The 19,084-nt window shown below is 40.0% G+C and overlaps 4 protein-coding genes across 5 annotated transcripts; 2 read left to right on the top strand and 2 right to left on the bottom strand.

Annotated features, from left to right (window-relative positions):
- The first annotated feature begins 274 nt into the window (after positions 1–274).
- On the top strand, positions 275–2,793 carry hypk (huntingtin interacting protein K). The gene is made up of 4 exons (XM_008406034.3): positions 275–478; positions 1,077–1,132; positions 1,239–1,290; positions 2,565–2,793. Exons 1-4 carry the CDS (start codon positions 317–319, stop codon positions 2,658–2,660), a joined length of 366 nt encoding a protein of 121 aa, XP_008404256.1. The 5' UTR covers positions 275–316; the 3' UTR covers positions 2,661–2,793.
- Positions 2,777–7,666, bottom strand: mfap1 (microfibril associated protein 1). Its single transcript, XM_008406035.3, has 8 exons — positions 7,463–7,666; positions 6,054–6,270; positions 5,833–5,971; positions 5,560–5,747; positions 4,442–4,711; positions 4,216–4,375; positions 3,254–3,343; positions 2,777–3,176 (listed from the first exon to the last, which is right to left on the bottom strand). Exons 1-8 carry the CDS (start codon positions 7,542–7,544, stop codon positions 2,997–2,999), a joined length of 1,326 nt encoding a protein of 441 aa, XP_008404257.1. The 5' UTR covers positions 7,545–7,666; the 3' UTR covers positions 2,777–2,996.
- Positions 7,667–8,427: 761 nt separating this feature from the next.
- hddc3 (HD domain containing 3) lies at positions 8,428–11,272 on the bottom strand. Its single transcript, XM_008406031.3, has 4 exons — positions 11,140–11,272; positions 10,354–10,409; positions 10,037–10,277; positions 8,428–8,989 (listed from the first exon to the last, which is right to left on the bottom strand). The coding sequence occupies exons 1-4, from the start codon at positions 11,249–11,251 to the stop codon at positions 8,859–8,861; spliced, it is 540 nt and encodes a 179-aa protein (XP_008404253.1). The 5' UTR covers positions 11,252–11,272; the 3' UTR covers positions 8,428–8,858.
- A 77-nt stretch (positions 11,273–11,349) lies between these two features.
- vps33b (VPS33B late endosome and lysosome associated) lies at positions 11,350–19,082 on the top strand. 2 transcript variants are annotated; one of them, XM_008406032.3, is made up of 24 exons: positions 11,350–11,636; positions 11,716–11,817; positions 12,209–12,289; positions 12,382–12,443; positions 12,526–12,575; positions 12,771–12,838; positions 13,107–13,152; positions 13,233–13,327; positions 13,822–13,926; positions 14,017–14,107; positions 14,184–14,261; positions 14,963–15,036; positions 15,110–15,196; positions 15,279–15,369; positions 15,445–15,519; positions 16,433–16,497; positions 16,592–16,646; positions 16,730–16,776; positions 17,486–17,618; positions 17,924–17,997; positions 18,084–18,185; positions 18,268–18,343; positions 18,470–18,580; positions 18,846–19,082. In XM_008406032.3, the coding sequence occupies exons 2-24, from the start codon at positions 11,722–11,724 to the stop codon at positions 18,923–18,925; spliced, it is 1,842 nt and encodes a 613-aa protein (XP_008404254.1). In that variant the 5' UTR covers positions 11,350–11,636; positions 11,716–11,721; the 3' UTR covers positions 18,926–19,082. The 2 variants fall into 2 exon arrangements, with proteins under 2 accessions (XP_008404254.1, XP_008404255.1); XM_008406033.3 differs by lacking the exon at positions 11,350–11,636 and having other exon boundaries at positions 11,693–11,817.
- The last annotated feature ends 2 nt before the right edge of the window (positions 19,083–19,084 follow it).

The raw sequence follows: 19,084 nt of genomic DNA, 5'->3' as shown, positions 1-19,084 counted from the left end.
ATCTGGTTCAGTCCTGTGATGAATACATTTATTTCGGTCCAAATGTAGTAATTATGCAGAAAGAAGGTAGTTTTGGCCTTATTTACAATCAGCTTTACATCATAAACAATCTTAACTTTAATCAAAAGTGTTTACAGGAAAAATAATCCTTTTTAAATTGCTCTTCATATGGTCGTTTATATTTTCTGTTTACATTTTTTTTTTTACACTCAAAAAGCTTAGTTTTAAATGAATTAGAAACGTACTTCCGGTGTAACCACGTTTTCTCTCCGACGCGTAGCGGAACCTTTCTTTTTGACCCGGCTAACTATCCAACATGGCAGCGGAGGGAGACGTTGATTTGGACCTGGAAGCCGAGGAAAACTGCACCGGGAAGCCCGTGGAAAAGCCTCGGAAACATGACAGCGGAGCCGCAGATTTGGAGCGAGTCACGGACTACGCGGAGGAAAAAGAAATCTCCAGTTCGGACCTGGAAACGGTGAGACCTGCGGGCCGTAGCCGACGGGCCGACCCAGAAACATGCGGCTGGAGCGGCTGCTGCTAACCGAAGAGCCCGGTTTGTTTGTCAGCGGTTCTTAAAAAAAAGCTCGCTTTAAAATCTCTATAAAGTTTTTTTTTAAAAAGGACCGTTAAAAGATTTTAAATGTGTTATCATCCGACATTTAATGTTAATTAGCTGGATGTTTCTAAGCTAAAGTTAAATGTAGCTTTGTTAAGTCTAGTGTTACGCCAGGTAAAGTTTTAAAATTTATTTTTAAAGTGTATCGAGTACACTTTAAATATTTACACCTGTATCTTTTTTTTACTAAATATGTCATATATTACGCATTTTGTTTTGCATGAATTCTAAAAGAATAGAAAATTAAATAAAAAAGTGGGACTGAGAGCATTAATTAGCTGTTACTGCAGCTTTAAATGAATGGTAGCCAATTAAATGAGGCAGAAGTGGATTAAAGAGCTGTAGGAAAAAAAACGTCAGAAAATAAACATGTGTGTTAGTGTTGAAATACAATAATTTTCTTTGATGCCGACTGGTTCACGTCAAACCAAATAAACAGTAACTGCTGCTGTTTCAGGCGATGTCGGTGATTGGAGACAGAAGATCCAGAGAACAGAAAGCCAAGCAGGAGAGGTAAGATTAGTGTTGATATCACCTATTTTCTGTTTTATCCTGAGGATTCAGGAAAAATCCACGTTAATTTGCTTTGGAGATGAATTATCGTTCTGTTTATTGTCAGAGAAAAAGAGCTGGCTAAAGTCACCATCAAGAAAGAGGATGTTGAGTTGATTGTAAGTAGTTTTCATTTTTCTGTTAAGATTGTACCGCATATAATCAGTCAATAGTTAGCTGTAGGTGTTTCAATTGAATTTGTTTTTAGACACGGACAGAATATTGGGTTTGATGTTTGTGTGATCTGGACCTGCATACTTAAAACTCTGCATTTTATGCATAATGTCGTAATAATTACTGACAAAAAATAACTTCCGTTAATAAGTTTTCATTTTCCAGGTACACTAAGATGAACATTTTATAGCTGCACATGCATCGTCTATCAGTCCTTGATTTGATGAGGTGAATTTTGACGTCTCAATGTACAACGTTAAGTAATAAATATCTTGGTTGCAGTTTTTTTTTCTCTTTTGTTTCGCACCAAAATTCTTATGAACAAGATGCATAATGATCAGATTTTTTGACTAATATTGTTCCTACTGTTGCAGTAAAAGAAAAGTAGCATAAACCACTGAAGTTCGTAGCAGTTTGCATTTGTCTGAACTCATTTTTATTACACTGAGCTTAATGAGTTGATATCTGGCTAATTAGTCAGGCTACCTGCTCCGGTAGCAAGCCTTGGCTTCTTAACAGGCATGATGTTTCCAGCTTCCCAGCCGTTTTTCTGCAGGTTTAACTCGAATTTAAAACTTCGAGTTCTTTTGAATTAAATGAAACCTGCATATATTAGTTTTTGCACAGAATGAATTGTACGTGTTTCCAATAGAAGTAAACCAGCGGCAAACACAAATGCCATCCATCCATCCATTTTCTTGCACCCTTTTTCCCTCAGTGGGGTCAGGAGGTGCTGGTGCCCATCTCCAGCCAACGTTTCGGGCGAGAGGACAGGTCGCCAGTCTGTCGCAGGGCAACACAGAGACACACAGGGCACACAACCATGCACACACACACCTAGGGACAATTTGGAGAGGCCAATTAACCTGACAGTCATGTTTTTGGACTGTGGGAGGAAACCGGAGTACCCGGAGAAAACCCACCATGCACAGGGAGAACATGCAGACTCCATGCAGAAAGACCCCAGGCCGGGAATCGAACCCAGAACCTTCTTGCTGCAAGGCAACAGCTCTACCAACTGCGCCACTGTGCAGCCCCGCTTACACTTACAACTTCAAATGGGTCAAAACTGTAAAAATGATCTTTTTATGAATGCAAAGGAAACATAAGGATCTTCTTTCAGCAAGAATCACACAGCAACACTTTGTTTTAATTAATATCTAATCCAGTGTGTTGCTTGTGTTTGGGATTGTAACCTTCGTTGTTTTTTGTCGTGCAGATGTCGGAGATGGAGATCTCGCGGTCGATGGCGGAGCGCAGCCTGAGGGAACACATGGGGAACGTGGTGGAAGCTCTGGTGACTCTGACCAACTGAACATTCTCACACTGGACTGATTCTCCCCACCTCAGCTCACCGGATCAATCCAGTGGAGCTGATCCCACACAAAGCCTCCAGTTTTGTTTTTTTGTTGTTTTTCAAATAAAAATTCATTATTGTGTAAAAACAAGCGTGTTTAATTCAAATAGCTGTACTTTTACAGACTCCACAAAAAGTAAACTGGTAGGTTATTTACAAAGTTACACAAATCCAGCTGCTTCTTTAGACTTATAGGCCGATTATTCCAGCTGAAACAAAGTAGGACGATCAGTTCATGTGCTTGGAGAAGGATTGGACCTCACAGGCTTCCCTTCAGCGCTCACCAGGATCATCTTAGGTCTTCCTCTTCTTCACGGTGGGCCGATCGAACACGTCCCTCACGCCGGCCGCCTTCTGCTTGAAGAACTTGCTGTTCTGAGCGCTTTCCTGAGCCCAGGCCGAGTCGAACGACGTCGTGTCCTGGTCCACCAGGTGGGTGTACTTGGTGCGACCCGACCGGCCAAAGTTTTTCACCTGGTTGGTTCGAAAACGGTCAGAAAATAAGACACCGAACCTGGACAGTAAATTCCTGGTATGCAAGCGAATCTCACCTGCATGACTTTGGGTAGGATGGTTTTGTTGAAGTGATCCTCCAGAGTAGGAGCGCTGAAATCTCTCTTATACACATCCTCCTCCTCATTCTGGGAAGGAGAGCAAAAGTTTAGAACAAAAAACCACAACAGGTGTGTCTACGCTGCCACCTAGTGGACAAGACCGGCAATGAAAAACACAGCGCCAATGAAATTGGGCCTCTGTCTCTTTAAAAAACTCCTGCTCTTTCTTAAACTCCACCTTCATGAATGAAATCATCACAACATGGCTCCTCTATTAACCCTTTAACAACGTTTCTGCTAGCATTGCTCTGAAAAGCTCCTATAATGAGATCAGTTGATGTGCGGCTCCACCAGGTGTTTGCTAATATCTGCTGGCTAGTCTGAAGGAGCTGAACGGGTTGCTTTGTGTGCCGGAAGCTTGGAAACTGCAGCTTCGAGGAGGAGCTGCACCTTGAAGGCGGGGCTAGGTCCAACCAGGCGTTTTTGCACAGCTGAATGGTTGCCATGGAGATTAAAGGATTTCTTAAACATGCATAACAGAGTCTAAGCAAAACTTCAGGTGTGTATTTGATGAGGGAATAAAATGACATAATGGAAATTGATTTGACATGATACTGCTCCTTTAAGAAAAGTTTCAGATTTTGAGCTAAAAGCTACGGAAGCACCTAACTGCTGGAGTTTGGAAATAAATTCAGAAGAAAGATCTTGTTTTAACGACTTTTATATAACGTTAAAACAAAAAAACTAATGTTTTAAGATTTATATCTCTTCAAAACTAAAGTATGTTATAGTTAAAAAAACAGAAAAACAAAATGTCTTGGGATGTTTAAGTCTAGAACAGGAGTATAAAAATTCATTTTCATTTTGGTTCACATCAAGATCACGAATGTCGTTAAAGGGCCGGTTGAAAGTATTGATAAACTATTGCTAATATTAATAAATAGCTAACTCATGCTCACCATGAAGAACGCTCCTCGGTGGTAGTACTTCTGCAGGAACTTGTATTTGCCCTTCTGGGCCTTGTTGGTGACGACCTTGCCGCTGTTCCGGAGCTCCGCCCGCCGCTCCTCCTCCGTCAGGTTGTGGAATCGGTCGATCTCGGCCTTCTCCTTCTCCATCCTGAAGACAGACCCAATCACCACCCTGCTCTGCGTCTCACCGACTCCATCAGATCCGTTTACTCACGTTTCTCGTGCCTCTCTGTCCCTCTTGATGCGCTTCAGCTCTCGGACCTTCCAGGACTCGTACTCCTCCTCCTCGTTCTCTCCGTCCGTGTCCAGCGCTTCCAGAGCGGCCAGCGTGCGCCGGTTCTCCTCGAACTCCTTCTTGGCCTCCTCCTCGACGATCTTGAGGGTGTAGCGGCGGCGCTCCTCCGCCTGCCGCTTGGCCTCGGCCTCCAGCTCCCTCTGCTTCAGCTCCTCGGCTTCGCGCTCCGCCACCGTGATTCTGTCCTTCCTGTCCACCAGTCAGTTTGACAAGTTATGGACTCATTACTTCCTGATATTCAACCAAATGTTCAGAATAATTTCAACAATTTGAGTAATTTTACTTCCGTTTAAGTAACACAAGTGAAACACATCACTTTGATAAAAATCTCACATATTTCGATAAAGTTTTTGCATTTTGATGAGGTTCTTTTGTGTCTGTGTTGAAACACTTTTTGCCATCATGAGTCACATGATCAACAACTGAACGTTGCTACTGGCAGAAACAACAGGAAGTGGCTGGATGAGGAGGATGCTGCATGTTTTCTAATGACTCATCTTGTCAACAAACTTATTCACATGTGATTCTAATTTCCTTTCTTATTTAATGGAAACATCGCAATTACAAAGTTGTGTTTTTTGTTTACATCAACAGAATATCAAACATTTGTATTAGAAACAAAAATACTGATAAATTACTGATGCATTTATTTCCGGAAATGTCTTTACACTGCTGAAACAAAATGTAAATTATTTTGCACATAACTTTCTTTACTTCAAATATGACAAAACTAACTTACAGGTAACTTTTCAGCAACATTTAGGAGCTTGATTTAAGTAAATAATATTGATAAAAAAAGTTCTAGTTCCACTGACAGATTATTTCACTTAGAACATGAGAAAATGTTTAGTTATAATCTACCAGTGGGACTAGAACTTTTCCATCAATATTAAGGAATTATTAGATGAAGCTCCTACACCTTCCTGAAAAAGGTTCTTGTAAGTTAGTTTTTATTTTATATTTCTGAGACATTTGCACCAGAACCTGGACCAACACGCTTGGGAAGGTTTGGTTTTTGCAGTTTTCAGAGTTCTTACTTGCGGATGAAGACCGGTTTGAGTCGCGGCTCCGCCTCGTCCTCGCTGTCTGTGTATTCCTCGTATTCTGACTCCGACTCGGACTCCTCCCCCGACTTCACCTCCTCCTCCACCTCCATCACCTCCATTTCCTCGTTCTTCCGCTCCATCGCTCGCTGGCGCATCATCGCTCGGCGCCGCTCAATTTCCTGCAGAACGAAGATCAGACGGTGAGAATTTGACCCAACGTGATGAAAAGGATTAAAAACCCAGAGGTGTTTGTGTAATGCTAACCTCATCATCCACTTCTTCCTCCTCCTCCTCTTCCTCCTCGCTGCTGTCTTCGTGCTCAGGATGCCACGTTCCCTCATCCGAGTCCTCGCTGCTCTCGGCCACAACTTCAGGCTCAACGATCTGCCTGTGCCTCGCTAACCTGAGAACCAACGTGTGAGAAACGTCTTCACTCTGCAGAATTCACCGGTAGTTTGAGTTACAGCTGAGCGCCGGGGCGGTACCTCTCCTCCACATCCTCGGAGGTCCGGTTGAGCAGACGCCGGAGACGCGGGTCGGAGACGTCCTCCTCCTGTGGCTCCACCTCCGGCTCCGCCTCCACCCCCTTCTTCACAAACTTGAACTCCTCGTCTTCCTCGTCTGAAGACTCCATGGGGGCGTAGTCAGGACGCTTACCGGACACATAGCGCTTCACCTTCACCTTCTCCATGGTGAGCTCACCTGCGTGACGCACATCAACAGAACGGCTGACATTAAGTTCATCCGAATACAGTCAGAAGTCATCGTTTCTGCTGTCAGACATCCACAGTTAGAGATCAGAAACCAACTACAGACTGTTCAGCATTGATCCAATCTTCAACCACATGACTACCGATTCCCTTCACTTCTTTCTGCCTCCTTTGCACCACAGTGAAAAATCTCAAGAATTTAAAATCAACAACAATAATTTGGGGCTTTAAATTATTGGTGCATAAATGCATCAGTTTGTACAACTTTAAAATCAACAAAACTCAAATCTTACACTTTTCCCTCAACAGCTGTGAAGGTTTACTAACATTTATTTTGTGATGTCAATCGCATCATCTAATTGACTTGCACAAATAAAAACAGCATATAAAACCAAACCTTGATGTTAGAGCAGAACAAAGATAGGATCTCAATTGAAAACAAATATAAAATGACACAAAACATGATTAAAATAAAGCAAATCCAGTTTATTTAAGTTCTAACATCACACTTAATTAATAAAGTTGTAATATAAGTTAGTCAGCTTGTGTCTGTGTTTTTAGACCTGAAACATTACTAGACATACACATGTCTTACACAGAAAACAGTAAACTTCATAACAGGAATTAACAACAGACTTCAGTCAAACATTTTTAATCTACTTAACAGAACCAAGAGGAAACTCATAGTGGAGATGTTAAACAATTTTTGGTGGTTTTTCTTGATATTTTTGGGGCTACCTGGACACCTGATAGATTAATAAGGTGCCTGACATCATCTGAATAATTAGATACCTAAAGAGCAAAAAATAAACAAAGGACGTAACACCTTAAAATACCAAATAAAAACATAAAGTAAATATTTAAATGAGCAAATTCTAAACTTTACACTCAGAAATAACATCAGACGTGTGTTTAACATCCATCCTGACCACAAAATAATTGGCCGGCCTGTTTGCAGCCACCGGCACCGGACTAAAATCTAGACATATTAACACTTTCTAAGGCCTAAAATCAAGATGCTCAAATTTAAGACATAAAATTTTGCTCTTGATAACAACTTATCTAACATTACGTCTTTATTAAACCAGTTCTAACACTGTAACTTGCTCATTTCGTGTATTGTGTGCCAACAGTGACATTAGCTTATGCTAATGTAGCTAAATAGCTAACCAACAAAAGCTCACCTTTCTCGTTCCGGATGGGAACGGCACCGGCCGTGGACTGGATCGGTGGAAGCTTCATGTTGGCGGCTTCGTGACTAGACATGATTGCCTGGTCAACGATAAACGAGCCGACAGAAGAAAAATGAAAACGATATTCCAACCAGCTACTCTAACTCGTTGCTGCTGCGAAACGGAAGTTCAACAGAACGCGTGAACGGACAGGAAGTGGAATTGTTCCGACAAACGTTTCCGCCGCTGCCGAAGCACACGTAGCTTTACATTAATATTTTATAATAATTTATTTTATCCTAGTGGCGCGGAATGTGAATTTGAAAAAATATTATATGTATTTTAGAGGAAAATCTTGAGATAAAATTTTCAATGAGAGAAGGTTGAAGATTTAGTGATTTGCGCCCCCCAGTGGTTGTTGAAAACAACGCAAAAGAAAATTAAAAAAAACTTATTTTCCTGGTTAAATAGTAATATTGATTAGAATATACAGTTGATAAGTTGATAATGATGGTAAAAGGCAATATTACTATTACTGTTGCTAGTAATATTCCCTTTTATCAGTCATACCGATTAAACTTTATTTTTGCTGCTAAACATATTTTCCTCCTATATTCTTCCATGTAATAGCAAACAGCATAAATAAAGAGAATTACAATTTTAACTCACTTTGAATCCTGCAAATGGAGCTAATTTATTTTTCACATTTACATAAGATTGTAAAGTTGAATTCACTAAATATAATTTTGCTCCTACTTGAATAAAAGGAAATAAACACAGAAAATAAATTATCTTTTTAAGGCTCCTGAGCTCAGGATCCACAAGGTTCAACTTGAAAACCAACAAAATGTTAAATACAAAATTCTTCCTCTTTCTTGGAGGTGTTGATACTAGCCATCTTAAATGCTCACAAAGATGATCGAAGACATTTGTGTCAACTTTCTTTTGGGTACCTCTAAAATGACTTAATTTAAACATTTATTTTGACATCTTTATTGTTCACCTTATAACATTAGCAGACAAAACATATACAGTATGCAATATTTGTTTGTAGATGTAAAACTGATATAATTTTATTGGTAATTCTTTAATATTTTTGCCCCCAGGATATATATTTTAACTTCCCTCTGTGCCCAAAATGAATGTTTATTTTTTTAGTGGCTGATGCATAAGGTCTCACAATAAATGGTGGGGAAGTTTGATGAAAGAAAAGAGCCGGGAAAATGTTGCTTTCTTAATATTCAGAAATAAAATCACAGTTACATGATGTCCTAAAGTACACAGCAGACATTGTTGCTGTGTACTTAGACAAAATATGGAAAAATGATTATTTTTATGGCTTGTAAATGATATTGCATCTGATTAGTGATGTAAACGGTTTGTTCTCCAGCGCGGTGAGGCGGTTCTTTCAGAGCTGAACTCCTCTCTGTTTGAACTGATCCTCCAGCTTCTCCTCCAGAGCTGAGTTAGTTCCTTTTAGACCTTTCACCACCTCAGCGGCCCAAACAAAGTACTCCTGGACCCGCTCAGCCGACCAACCTGCCGGAGAAACAAGAAGAGGGTTAACATGTGAAAACTGAATATAGAAGCCTTCATGGACATGAATGTGGATGTTTTGTGTTTTAACTTTAAAGTTAAAAAAATGTTTTCTGGACACTGAAACTGTGCTTGAAGTGAGCATGTGGTGCTGCCACTGAAGCAAAGCCTTTGGCTTTTACCAGGATGATGGTTTAGGTTTTATCAATTATCAATTGTCTGGTGAAAGGATTCACATCTCTTCAACATTCTTTACATTTTGTCTTGTAACTAAAACGTAAATGTATTTCACATGGACATCAGGTAATTGCCAATAGTTGTGAAATAATGCCTTGTTCACTGCAAAAACACAAAATCCTGCAAAGTATTTTTACCTAATTTCTAGTGCAAATATTTTAGTACATTTGAAAAAAGGACTAAAATATCTTTAAAGTTACTTTTCAGCAACATCTGTTTTGAGTCAATCATTTTCTGAAATTGATTAAAAAGAATTAGTTTCACTGGCAGATTATTTAGCTTGTAACATGGGAAAATGTTTTGTTGCAAGTGAAATAATCGGCCAGTGGAAATAGCTTTTATCCATCAATTTCATGGAATTGTTGACTTTTTCATCCATTTTAGGAAATTATTGTCATATCTTGCTGAAAAGCTACTTGTAAGTTAGTCTTTCTTATTTCCAGGGCTAAGGTATTTGCACTAGAAAGTAAAGCAAAAATACTTTGTAAGAATTTGTGTCATTGCCATGTTTTCAAATTTTGCTTAGAGATAAAGCTGAAAAGTGCGGTGTGAATTTGTAGGAGCATCTTTCGTCTTTTGGAGAAATGTCTCTTCCAGGTTTGCAGACCTTTGTGAGAGCATTGCTAAGTAGATAAATAAATATTTCTAGATGTCAGATTGAAAGCAATGAGGGCTGAGCAGCAGAACAGAATTGCACATATTCAGTAATCTTGAAGTGTTCGTGCACTAAATCTGCAACATTCACTTTAAAAAAGAACAACAACAGCTTCCACAGATAAAGATGTTTTGTTTTCAGTGCAGAGAGGTTCTGACCGACAGGCGTGCAGGAGTTCAGGTCCCTCAGGTTGTACAGCTTGTCAGCCAGTTTCACCAGCTTAGCTTGTTGGCTGCAGTGAGGTGCATGCTCCACCTGCAGGCGCTTCCTCTCCTGCTTCGGCAGACTTTTGTCATCCGTCACCTCCTGGACAATTCGAGCTACGATTGGTCCGAATCTGTCCTCCAGCTCCTCTGGGGTGGTGTCTGTGTCCTCTACGGTGTCGTGGAGCAAAGCAGCCTGCATGTCAGAGGAAACGGGCTTAGCATGGCAAGAAGGGCCGAATATATCAGAGAGATGACGGATGAGGACGTACTTGTAAAACCTCGATATCTGTGACTCCTCCCTCATAGCTGAGGATTCTTGCTACACCTGAAACACAGAACCGCATGTTAGAGTTTTCATCTTAAGGGGAAATCTAGTAAACAGAAAACTCTAACAGTCGGAATCATCACTGCAATTATCAAGTATTGATCTTGCATAAAAGAGGAATGCTGACTGCAGATCTATAGATATAAATTATGCATTTATGATTCCACATCCCATATTCATTCAAGTTTGCAGACATTTAATTTTGTGCAACTTTTTAAAGTTCCTAAAACATCATTTCAGTTCCTCTCTTTAGTGTTTTTACTTAGCTAATAATTTTTCTCTCTGTAGAATAACTTTAAACAACAGAAGAGAGTTAGGGTCAAAAAGAATTCAGATTTTAATGTAAGAATTTTGACTCACATATCTGTCATTAAAGTCGGAATTATGAGATTAAAGTTAGAATTTTGAGAAAATGAATATTAAAATTAAAGCCAACATTCTACGATTTAAATCAGAATTCCATTTTTTTAGTGGTTCTAATTCTCTTCCGGTTTGAACAGCACGGAATTAGATCTTTTATGGATCGGCTGCAACAGTTTTTAAGGTAATTGCTGATGTTTTCCCGTCTTGGGATTTTGTCGACGTACTCGGCATTGTTATTGAAAGGACGGGAATTTGCCATCAAGTAATATGAAACTAAATAGTTTTTCATATTGTTTTCTTTCGGCTATAGAATGTGAGTTTTCACCAAATAAAGTTAAATTCCCCTTGTAATATAATTCCTACCAACCGATTGGATGATTAATGTACGGCGTTTCTTCTGGATCTTTACGGCGTTGTTTACGATGTTTTTCCGCAGCAAAATTAACGGTTTCTAACAATAAAGCCGCTTCTGAATTCATAGCTGAATGTAAATAAAGGAGTTGGTTGAGTTAGCATAGGTCCGCCCTGTATTGGGTCCGGAGGGAAACAGCAGCTCACATGATCATTTCCGTCCTGTCAGCTAAGGGAAGTCGGTGGCTGCTCCACTCAGATAGATTCACTTTTCGGCTATTAAAAATAAAAAATAAAACTTTTTTCTTTTCCCTTATAGATTATTCATTAAGAAATTGCTTATTATCCGTATTAACGTTTTTACGTTTCTGGTTAGCTTTGTAACTCAAGCTGACAGATCTGTTTTTAGCCAACAAGCTAACCTTGTAGGAGCTTTACGTCAGCATTGATTTCTTTCTATCAGCAGCATCTGTGTATATACTTTTTATATTTCTACACTGGAAAACCTAAAAGGTAAATACATAAAAAATTTATTATAATTTTTTATACATATATATTCTTTTTTTTAGTTCCGTGGTTGTTGTTGTTTTAGCCCAGAATGGCTCACAGTGCCAGGAGAGACTCCCCGGAGCTCCCAGACTTGTCTCTGCTAAAGAGGCTGGCCAGAGATCAGCTCATCTACCTGCTGGAACAGGTGGGAACACGATGCACACAACACTACACCTAAGTAAGAGTTAGGTCCAGCTGGATGCCACCTGATACATAGGTGTGTCATCTATTCTTTTCCCAGCACAAGTTAGGATGTATTTTTGATTTTCTGCAATAGATACAGATTAAAAACTATACATACTGGGGCTCAAGTACAAACACAGTCAAAGCTCCTTGTGGCTCTTTCTTTTTGTAGTCATCCTCAAACCTCTGGGAACCTTCTGGCTTAAAATTTGACCATTGTTATCTATGGAATAGTTAGATTTCATGTAAATTGGTGTGTTTCCTGGTACACAGCTGGTTTTTAAGAGTAATCCTCAGAAGCTGGCCTGATTTATTCACTCATACTGACATACTAACCTTCTGTTCTCTCACAGTTGCCAGGGAAGAAAGACCTTTTCATTGAGTCGGACTTGATGAGTCCGCTTGATCGAATTGCAAATGTTTCAACATTAAAGGTAAACCATATTTACTTCGTTTTTTAATCTAATTAAAAACAGCTTTTATCTCAAATTCTTTCAAAAATATTTAACATGTTACATTGTTGCAGCAACATGAAGTCGACAAACTTTACAAAGTGGAGCACAAGCCGATAGTCAGCATCTCAGATCAGTACGTTCTGCTCCTTGTTACCGGTGGATCCCTGGTTTTTTAATATTTGGACAAGTTATTTGATTTTGTCTCATTTATACAGGATCTGCTTTCTGATTCGACCACGAATACAAACCGTGAAGTGGATTTGTGGTAAGTAATGTTTATTGTTTTTGCCTCACCAGTGGGGAAAAGTGTCCTGCATGTAATGCATCTTTAACTTCAGCTAAATATGCATGTTTGTTTATAACTTTGGTTTAAAAGTTTAGTTCGTTTTGGTCGTAGTGATCTAGATTATAATCACTAAATAACACACAGTGTTTTACAACTTATGCTCCTTTCTTTCAGACGTAGTTAATGCAGACAAGGCAGCAGCAAAATTTCGACGATACAAGATAATCTTCACTCCACAAAAGGTTTGATCTACTATGCTGCTGCTCATATGTTTTCATTATTTCATAAGTTATGGGAATATGAGAGTAAAATTGTTCCAGTTTAAATCTGCAACCTTTTTTGAATCGGTCTCAATTCAGTCCAGTTTGTTTAAAGTTTTTAAAGAGAAAATTGTTTCACTGCTTTTCAAAATAATGCAGTCCTGACCTAATTTGATCAAATGTACTTTACATGTTGTTTAAGTTGTGTGAATGTTGATATTTACTCACTGCCTTCCTCCTTCCTGTTCAGTTCTACGCATGTGAGGCGGTTCTGGAGGAGCAGGGAGTCTTTGGTGGTCAGTTGTTGCTTCGGCGTGTTGACGGTCAGCAGTGAAAGGTGACGGGGAATGCTGAAGTTGTGTGTGTCGTCCTGCAGATGTCACCACTGATGAGTGGGCTTTCTACCTCCTTCCTCTGGATGAGGACATCATCAGCCTGGAGCTTCCAGAGTTCTTCAGAGACAACTTTCTGGTAAATGTGGAGCCTAGCAGAGAAGCTGAGACAGTTAACCAATTCTTTTAATGATTAACCCTCATAATTTCTACTAAGTTTGTATTGAAAGTGTATGCAGGTTTGTATGAAGCCTGGAAAAGCTGGAGCTGCTTCTCCAGACTTTATCTTATTCTTTAGGTTTTGCTTGTCCATCCGTCCCCCTGCGTTTGCTCAGTTCAGTTCAATTACCAACTGTAGAATTCCTTCAGATGATATTTATTTGTTTTTGTTTAATCTATTTCTATCATTTTCCTGATTCTTAAATAGTTCCAGCTGTTTAAGACTTGAGTGCTTTAAAAATAAAGAAAAACATAAAAAGTTTAAAGACGTATAGACCTCAGATTTAGTCAGAAATGAACAACTTGATGTTGAACCAGTCCTGGATGCGAGCATGTATAAACACGTCTTCTTTTTGAGGCTATATGACTCCATACAGACAACAAGTTTAGCTAACAAACTTTTCATTTGTACAGGCAGGAGACCAGCGCTGGGTGAGGACAGCTGCGAGCGCTCTGCACCTCCTTCACTCCCTCTTCGGACCGTTCTCCAAGGTCTACGGGATTGGACGCTGCTCCAAGGTCCAGAATGATCAAAGACCAAAAGTTTAACTTTCAGATCCGGTGGCTACATCTCCGTTAATACCTCTGCTGCCGTCTCTCTGTCTGCAGATGACCTACGAGTCCTGGAGGGAGCAGGTAGAGCAGGGAGAACAAAAAGCTCGGCACGCTGAGATCGGGAATGTTTTCCTTATTGATCGAGGTGAGAAGCTGCGGATCATCAAACTGGATTCGGGCTGTGCTCTGTTTCCGCTCTAATGTCACTTTGTTTTTAACAGACGTGGACTTCGTCACTCCTTTATGCTCACAAGTTGTCTACGAGGGGCTGGTGGATGATATATTTAGGATCAAATGTGGTGAGTATCTGACTTCAGTCAACAAAACATGACAAAATTATATTTTTAAAAATGACCACAGACCCAAACACTTAAAATTACACAGCAATGTCTTTAGATTACATTCCCTAAACAGTCCCTCATTATAAACTTTGTCCTCACATTTTAAAAAAAATTATAAGTTTCTTCAGTCATCAAACTGCAACAGAAACATGTTAGTTGAGCGGATTATGCAAAATTCAAATTTTTTGTGTTTTTACACTTCCAATTTGGTTTCCACAGTTTCTGAAATAGTTGGAGCGCTTTAACAAAAACAACCCAGACGATTTTTTTTGTCTTCTTGGTGTCTGGAAAATGAGCCGTTCCAAAAACTTTCCAGTTTTTAAGTCTCATCCCACAGGCACTGTGTCGCTGCCTAGCAACCCCAGCAAAGTCCAGTCTGTTACCTAGCAACCCAAGCAGAGCTCTAGCACATTTGGTCAGCTGGTTTTACTGTATGAGTGTTTTGTTGTTGACTTACCAACCAGAAACCACATTCGGCATTCTTGGTGATTGTGCAGGAGGCTGTACTTCTGCTTTTCAAAGTTGTACGGTTGTATAATTTTGTGACCGTTTGCAGCCATTTTTATGTGCAAGTAGCTAAAAATTCCTGTTTATTGTCCAACAGTATGGCGCTTTCTGCAGGTTTCTTTGCCGGCTCAGCTCTGCATCTTGTTTTGCAGGATGTGTGGAGTTCGGGCCTGAAGTCACCTCCTCTGACAAAAGTCTAAAAGTCATGCTGAACTCTCAGGATAAGGTAGGGCTGAGGTCAAAGGTGTCCATCAGCTCTCGTCTGGGACTGAAGGTCAACGTCTGTTCACTTCTCTCAGGTGTTTAATGAAATCCGGAACGAGCATTTCTCCAACGTTTTTGGGTTTCTCAGTCAGAAGGCCAGGAACCTCCAAACTGCGTATGATGTGAGTGAATGTTGAGACGGTAACCGTGGTGACCGTCAGAGTGAATGGGTTTTAATCCTCCTCGTGTCTTGGCCTCCTGCAGAAGAGACGGGGGATGGACATCCAGCAGATGAAGACGTTTGTGTCCGAGGAGCTGAAAGGTTTGAAGCAGGAGCATCGGCTGCTGAGCCTACGTGAGCTAACTTCCCACCTCCAGAGGGTTACTGCACATCCAGAATCACCAGCTGCTAACAGCGTTTCTCTTTCAGACATCAGTGCCAGCGAGTCCATCATGAAAAGGAAGACGAAGCAGGATTTCCAGGAGCTGTTGAAGACTGAACACTGTGAGATTAAAGCGTGTAGTTTGTGTCTCACTGGAGGCTTTTCTTTGTGATACAACAACAACTTCATCTTCATTGAGAAATACAGATTTTATTCCTAAATTGTACAGGGTGACTACAAGAGTAACGCATGTAGGGACTTAATAAAAGTGAATATCTCTGCTTCATTATTTAAAACAACCTACCGTACACACAAGATTATTTCCAGAAATGTTTTCATCCACATGAACTCACACAAATCTGCCCCTGATAGTTGTTTTAATCATGCCAGTCCACTAGGGGGCGGTGTAGCCTACGTCAGCCAATCTACACACACAAATACAGAGTTTTCACAAATTTCCACCTTGGTTGGAGCTTTTATAAATAATCATTTTTAGTGATATTAAACAGAAAAGGCAAAGACACATAAAAATATTTGTTCTCCCGGATATTCCGCTATGTATGGACTAGACCTCAAGTTCAAATACATTTTTAAAATTATGTCTTAAATTTAGATTTACACATTTAATTAATTTTATTGGTGGGGAAATGTTCTTGTCTTATTCCTTTTTCTGTGTTCTGGATGAGGAATTCAGGTTTTCTTATGTTGCTTATTATGAAGCTCCAAATGGATTATTTTTAGTTCTGCAAGTAGAGAAACTTTTATTAAACTATTAATTGTTTCCATCTTCCTCTTCTACTTTTTGGACTTCATGCTTTTTCTCAATGGGAGTTCCTGGCTAAACAAAAGTACTGTTATTATTTAACATATAAAAATATCACTGGCAGTTTCCCTCTAACACTTATCTGCTACTTCATTTTGTGTTTTTAGCATTTTTGACCATCGATATTTTATAACCATAAGATAATTCATGTTTAACTGTATTTACTCCTGTATTTCCAGGTGTTTTATATTAATGTCTTCGTGTTTCCTCAGGTTTACTTGAAGGATTTGAGATCCGTGAATGTATTTCCTTCATAGAGGAGCACATCAACAGACAGGTGGGCTTCGCTTTCACCGGTTTTGAATAAAGGAAACTTTAAAAGCAAAAACCTTCTGAGAAAATCTCAGCTTTGTTCTCTGTTTGGTCCTCAGGTCTCCATGATCGAAAGTCTGCGGCTGCTGTGTCTCCTGTCGGTCACGGAAAACGGTGAATTCCCGTTAGTGATTGAAAGCAGGAACGTCCGTTCATTTCGATGTTGTGAAGACACTTTTGTGACTCTTCTCTTGCAGGACTCCTGCCGAAAGATTTCAAGTCACTAAAAGCTCAGTACCTTCAGGTGAGAGGACACACGCACACTTTCCTCTGTTTCCTGTGTCAGAAGCAGAAACACCAGGAATATTTCAGAATCACTCCTGATGCTTTTCAACCTGTAATCACTGGTAGAGCTGCCTTCTGATGCTGCATGAGCCACTATAGGTAGAAAATGACATTTATTTTGATCAATAGACATGAGAACTAGAGGAGACTCCAGTTTCCAAAGAACTCAGTCTCTAGTCATGAAAATGTAAATACTCAAAATTTAGATAATTAAAAACAAGCAAAGTGGCGTTTAACAACTTTCAAACACTGCAAAAAAAATAAAAAATCAGAATTTATTTAATGTAACACACTACGGGCTGCACAGTGGCGCAGTTGGTAGAGCTGTTGCCTAGCAGCAAGAAGGTTCTGGGTTTGATTCTTAAAGTTCTTCATAAGTTGTAATTTAATTTGAACCCTGCTGACTTGTTCTGTCATCAAATTAACTCGAATGGTTCAATCTGTAAGCCGTGTGTTTCATAAAATGTTTTTACAATCTGCTGCCACCATAAATTTGACCTTTGGCTGCAAAAAGGTGCAGGAATGTTTGTGAAAGAAGCTTCTCATTTTCTCTTCATGGAAACAAACATTCTGGGCAGTAAAGCTGTAAAATGCTGAGAAACGTGACATGATGTGATCCCACAGCTCTGTGTCTAATCCGTCCCGTTTCCTGTGCTGGTTTCCGTCAGAGCTACGGCGCGGATCACCTGCTGACGTTCTCCAACCTGAGGCAGCTGGGGCTGCTGGTGGAGCAGCAGCCGGGGGAGACGCTCACCGTCATGGAGAGCAAAGTGGGCAAACTGGTCAACGACAGAGCTGCAGGTAAAACAGGTTCAGTTCAACAAACGCAGACAGGAAAATAAACATTGATGGGCTTTCTTTAACTTGTTGCATTCAGAATTAATCGGATATTGTTCTCTTTTTCTTGTGGGCTCAGCTTAAGCTGCTTCATTGTTTTCTGCATTTCAGGTTGAAACAATCTGAAAACGGTTGTTTTGTCTTTGAGACATTCAGACAAACACATTTTAACATGTCCAGTATTACAGGTTCTTTGTGGTCACATGGTTAGCTTGTGGATTCTCAGGCCCAGTAACTGTACCCTTGAATACCTTTGCTTTGTTTTGTAGGGAAACTGACCGACGCCTTTTCTTCTCTGGCCAAGAAGAGCCACTTTAGAGCCTTAAGCAGAAAACTCAACCTGGTAAAGAACAATGATCATCCCAGCTATTTAAGCTTCCTATTCTCTCATGAGGAAACGTGACATTAATGAATTTACTTTGGATAAAGGTACCAAAGTCGGATGAAGAATATGACCTACGTGTTCCTCGGGACATGGCTTATATCTTCAGTGGCGCCTACGTCCCTCTGAGCTGCAAAATTATAGAGCAGGTGAGTCCCGTCACTCCAACGAATGGGAATTTATATATGAGAGTAAAACTAAATTTTCCTATTTTCTTTGGTTTTTACCCAGGTGTTAGAGCGGGACGGCTGGACGGGGCTGGAGGAAGTAACCAGGCTGATCAACGGGCATGAATTTGCTGTAACAGGTTAGATTTCTGGGAAATTCCATGTAATCTAAAATGTGAAGAAGCTGCTTGTGCAATAAAATCCATTCCAGATCTTTCTCATTGATTTATTTTTCATTTCTTTGTGGCCAATATCGGGCGGCACAGGAGCTGATCCCAAGTCTAAAAGCGAAGCTCAGCGGATCGTTCTGGTCATGTTCCTTGGTGGATGCACCTTCTCTGAGATTTCAGCTCTCCGTTTTCTGGGAAAAGAGAAAGGTGCTGTAACTTAAAATGCTTGAGATCATAAGGTGAACAGAAAGCCACCTTATTGTTACCTGCTGGTTTATCTTAATTTTTTCTGTTTTGTGCAATAAAAAAAATTAAAGGAGCCTTAACAGGAAGTAGGCCTCCAAATAAATACCTGCCCAAGGCCCCAGACCCCAGATAATCTTGGATCGCCCCTGCTGTGTTTGCTTGCCTTATCTAAATATTTTCTTAGTGAAAAGGCGATTAATCATGACACTGCTGTTATGTTTTCCAGGTTATAAATTCATTGTGGTAACAACTGCAATTACAAACAGTTCTCGGCTCCTGGAAGCTCTGCTGGACAACAACATTTGAAGCCATCGAGGACACTTTACTGTTTTTACTGACTGGAGGAGGACACATTCCTATCCCCTCATGTCATACATTCCTGTCAGCTCAGAATGTTTGCTAATGCTTGATCACCTTTATCAAAACGACTGTAAAAATGTGAATAAATGTGTTTTTTTTTTAACA

This window comes from Poecilia reticulata, chromosome 3 (genome assembly GCF_904066995.2).
Source record: "Poecilia reticulata chromosome 3, P_reticulata-male-v2, whole genome shotgun sequence".
Taxonomy (NCBI): domain Eukaryota; kingdom Metazoa; phylum Chordata; class Actinopteri; order Cyprinodontiformes; family Poeciliidae; genus Poecilia; species Poecilia reticulata.
The sequence above is the reverse complement of the archived record's forward strand: the minus strand, read 5'-3'. Positions and strand labels throughout refer to the sequence as shown.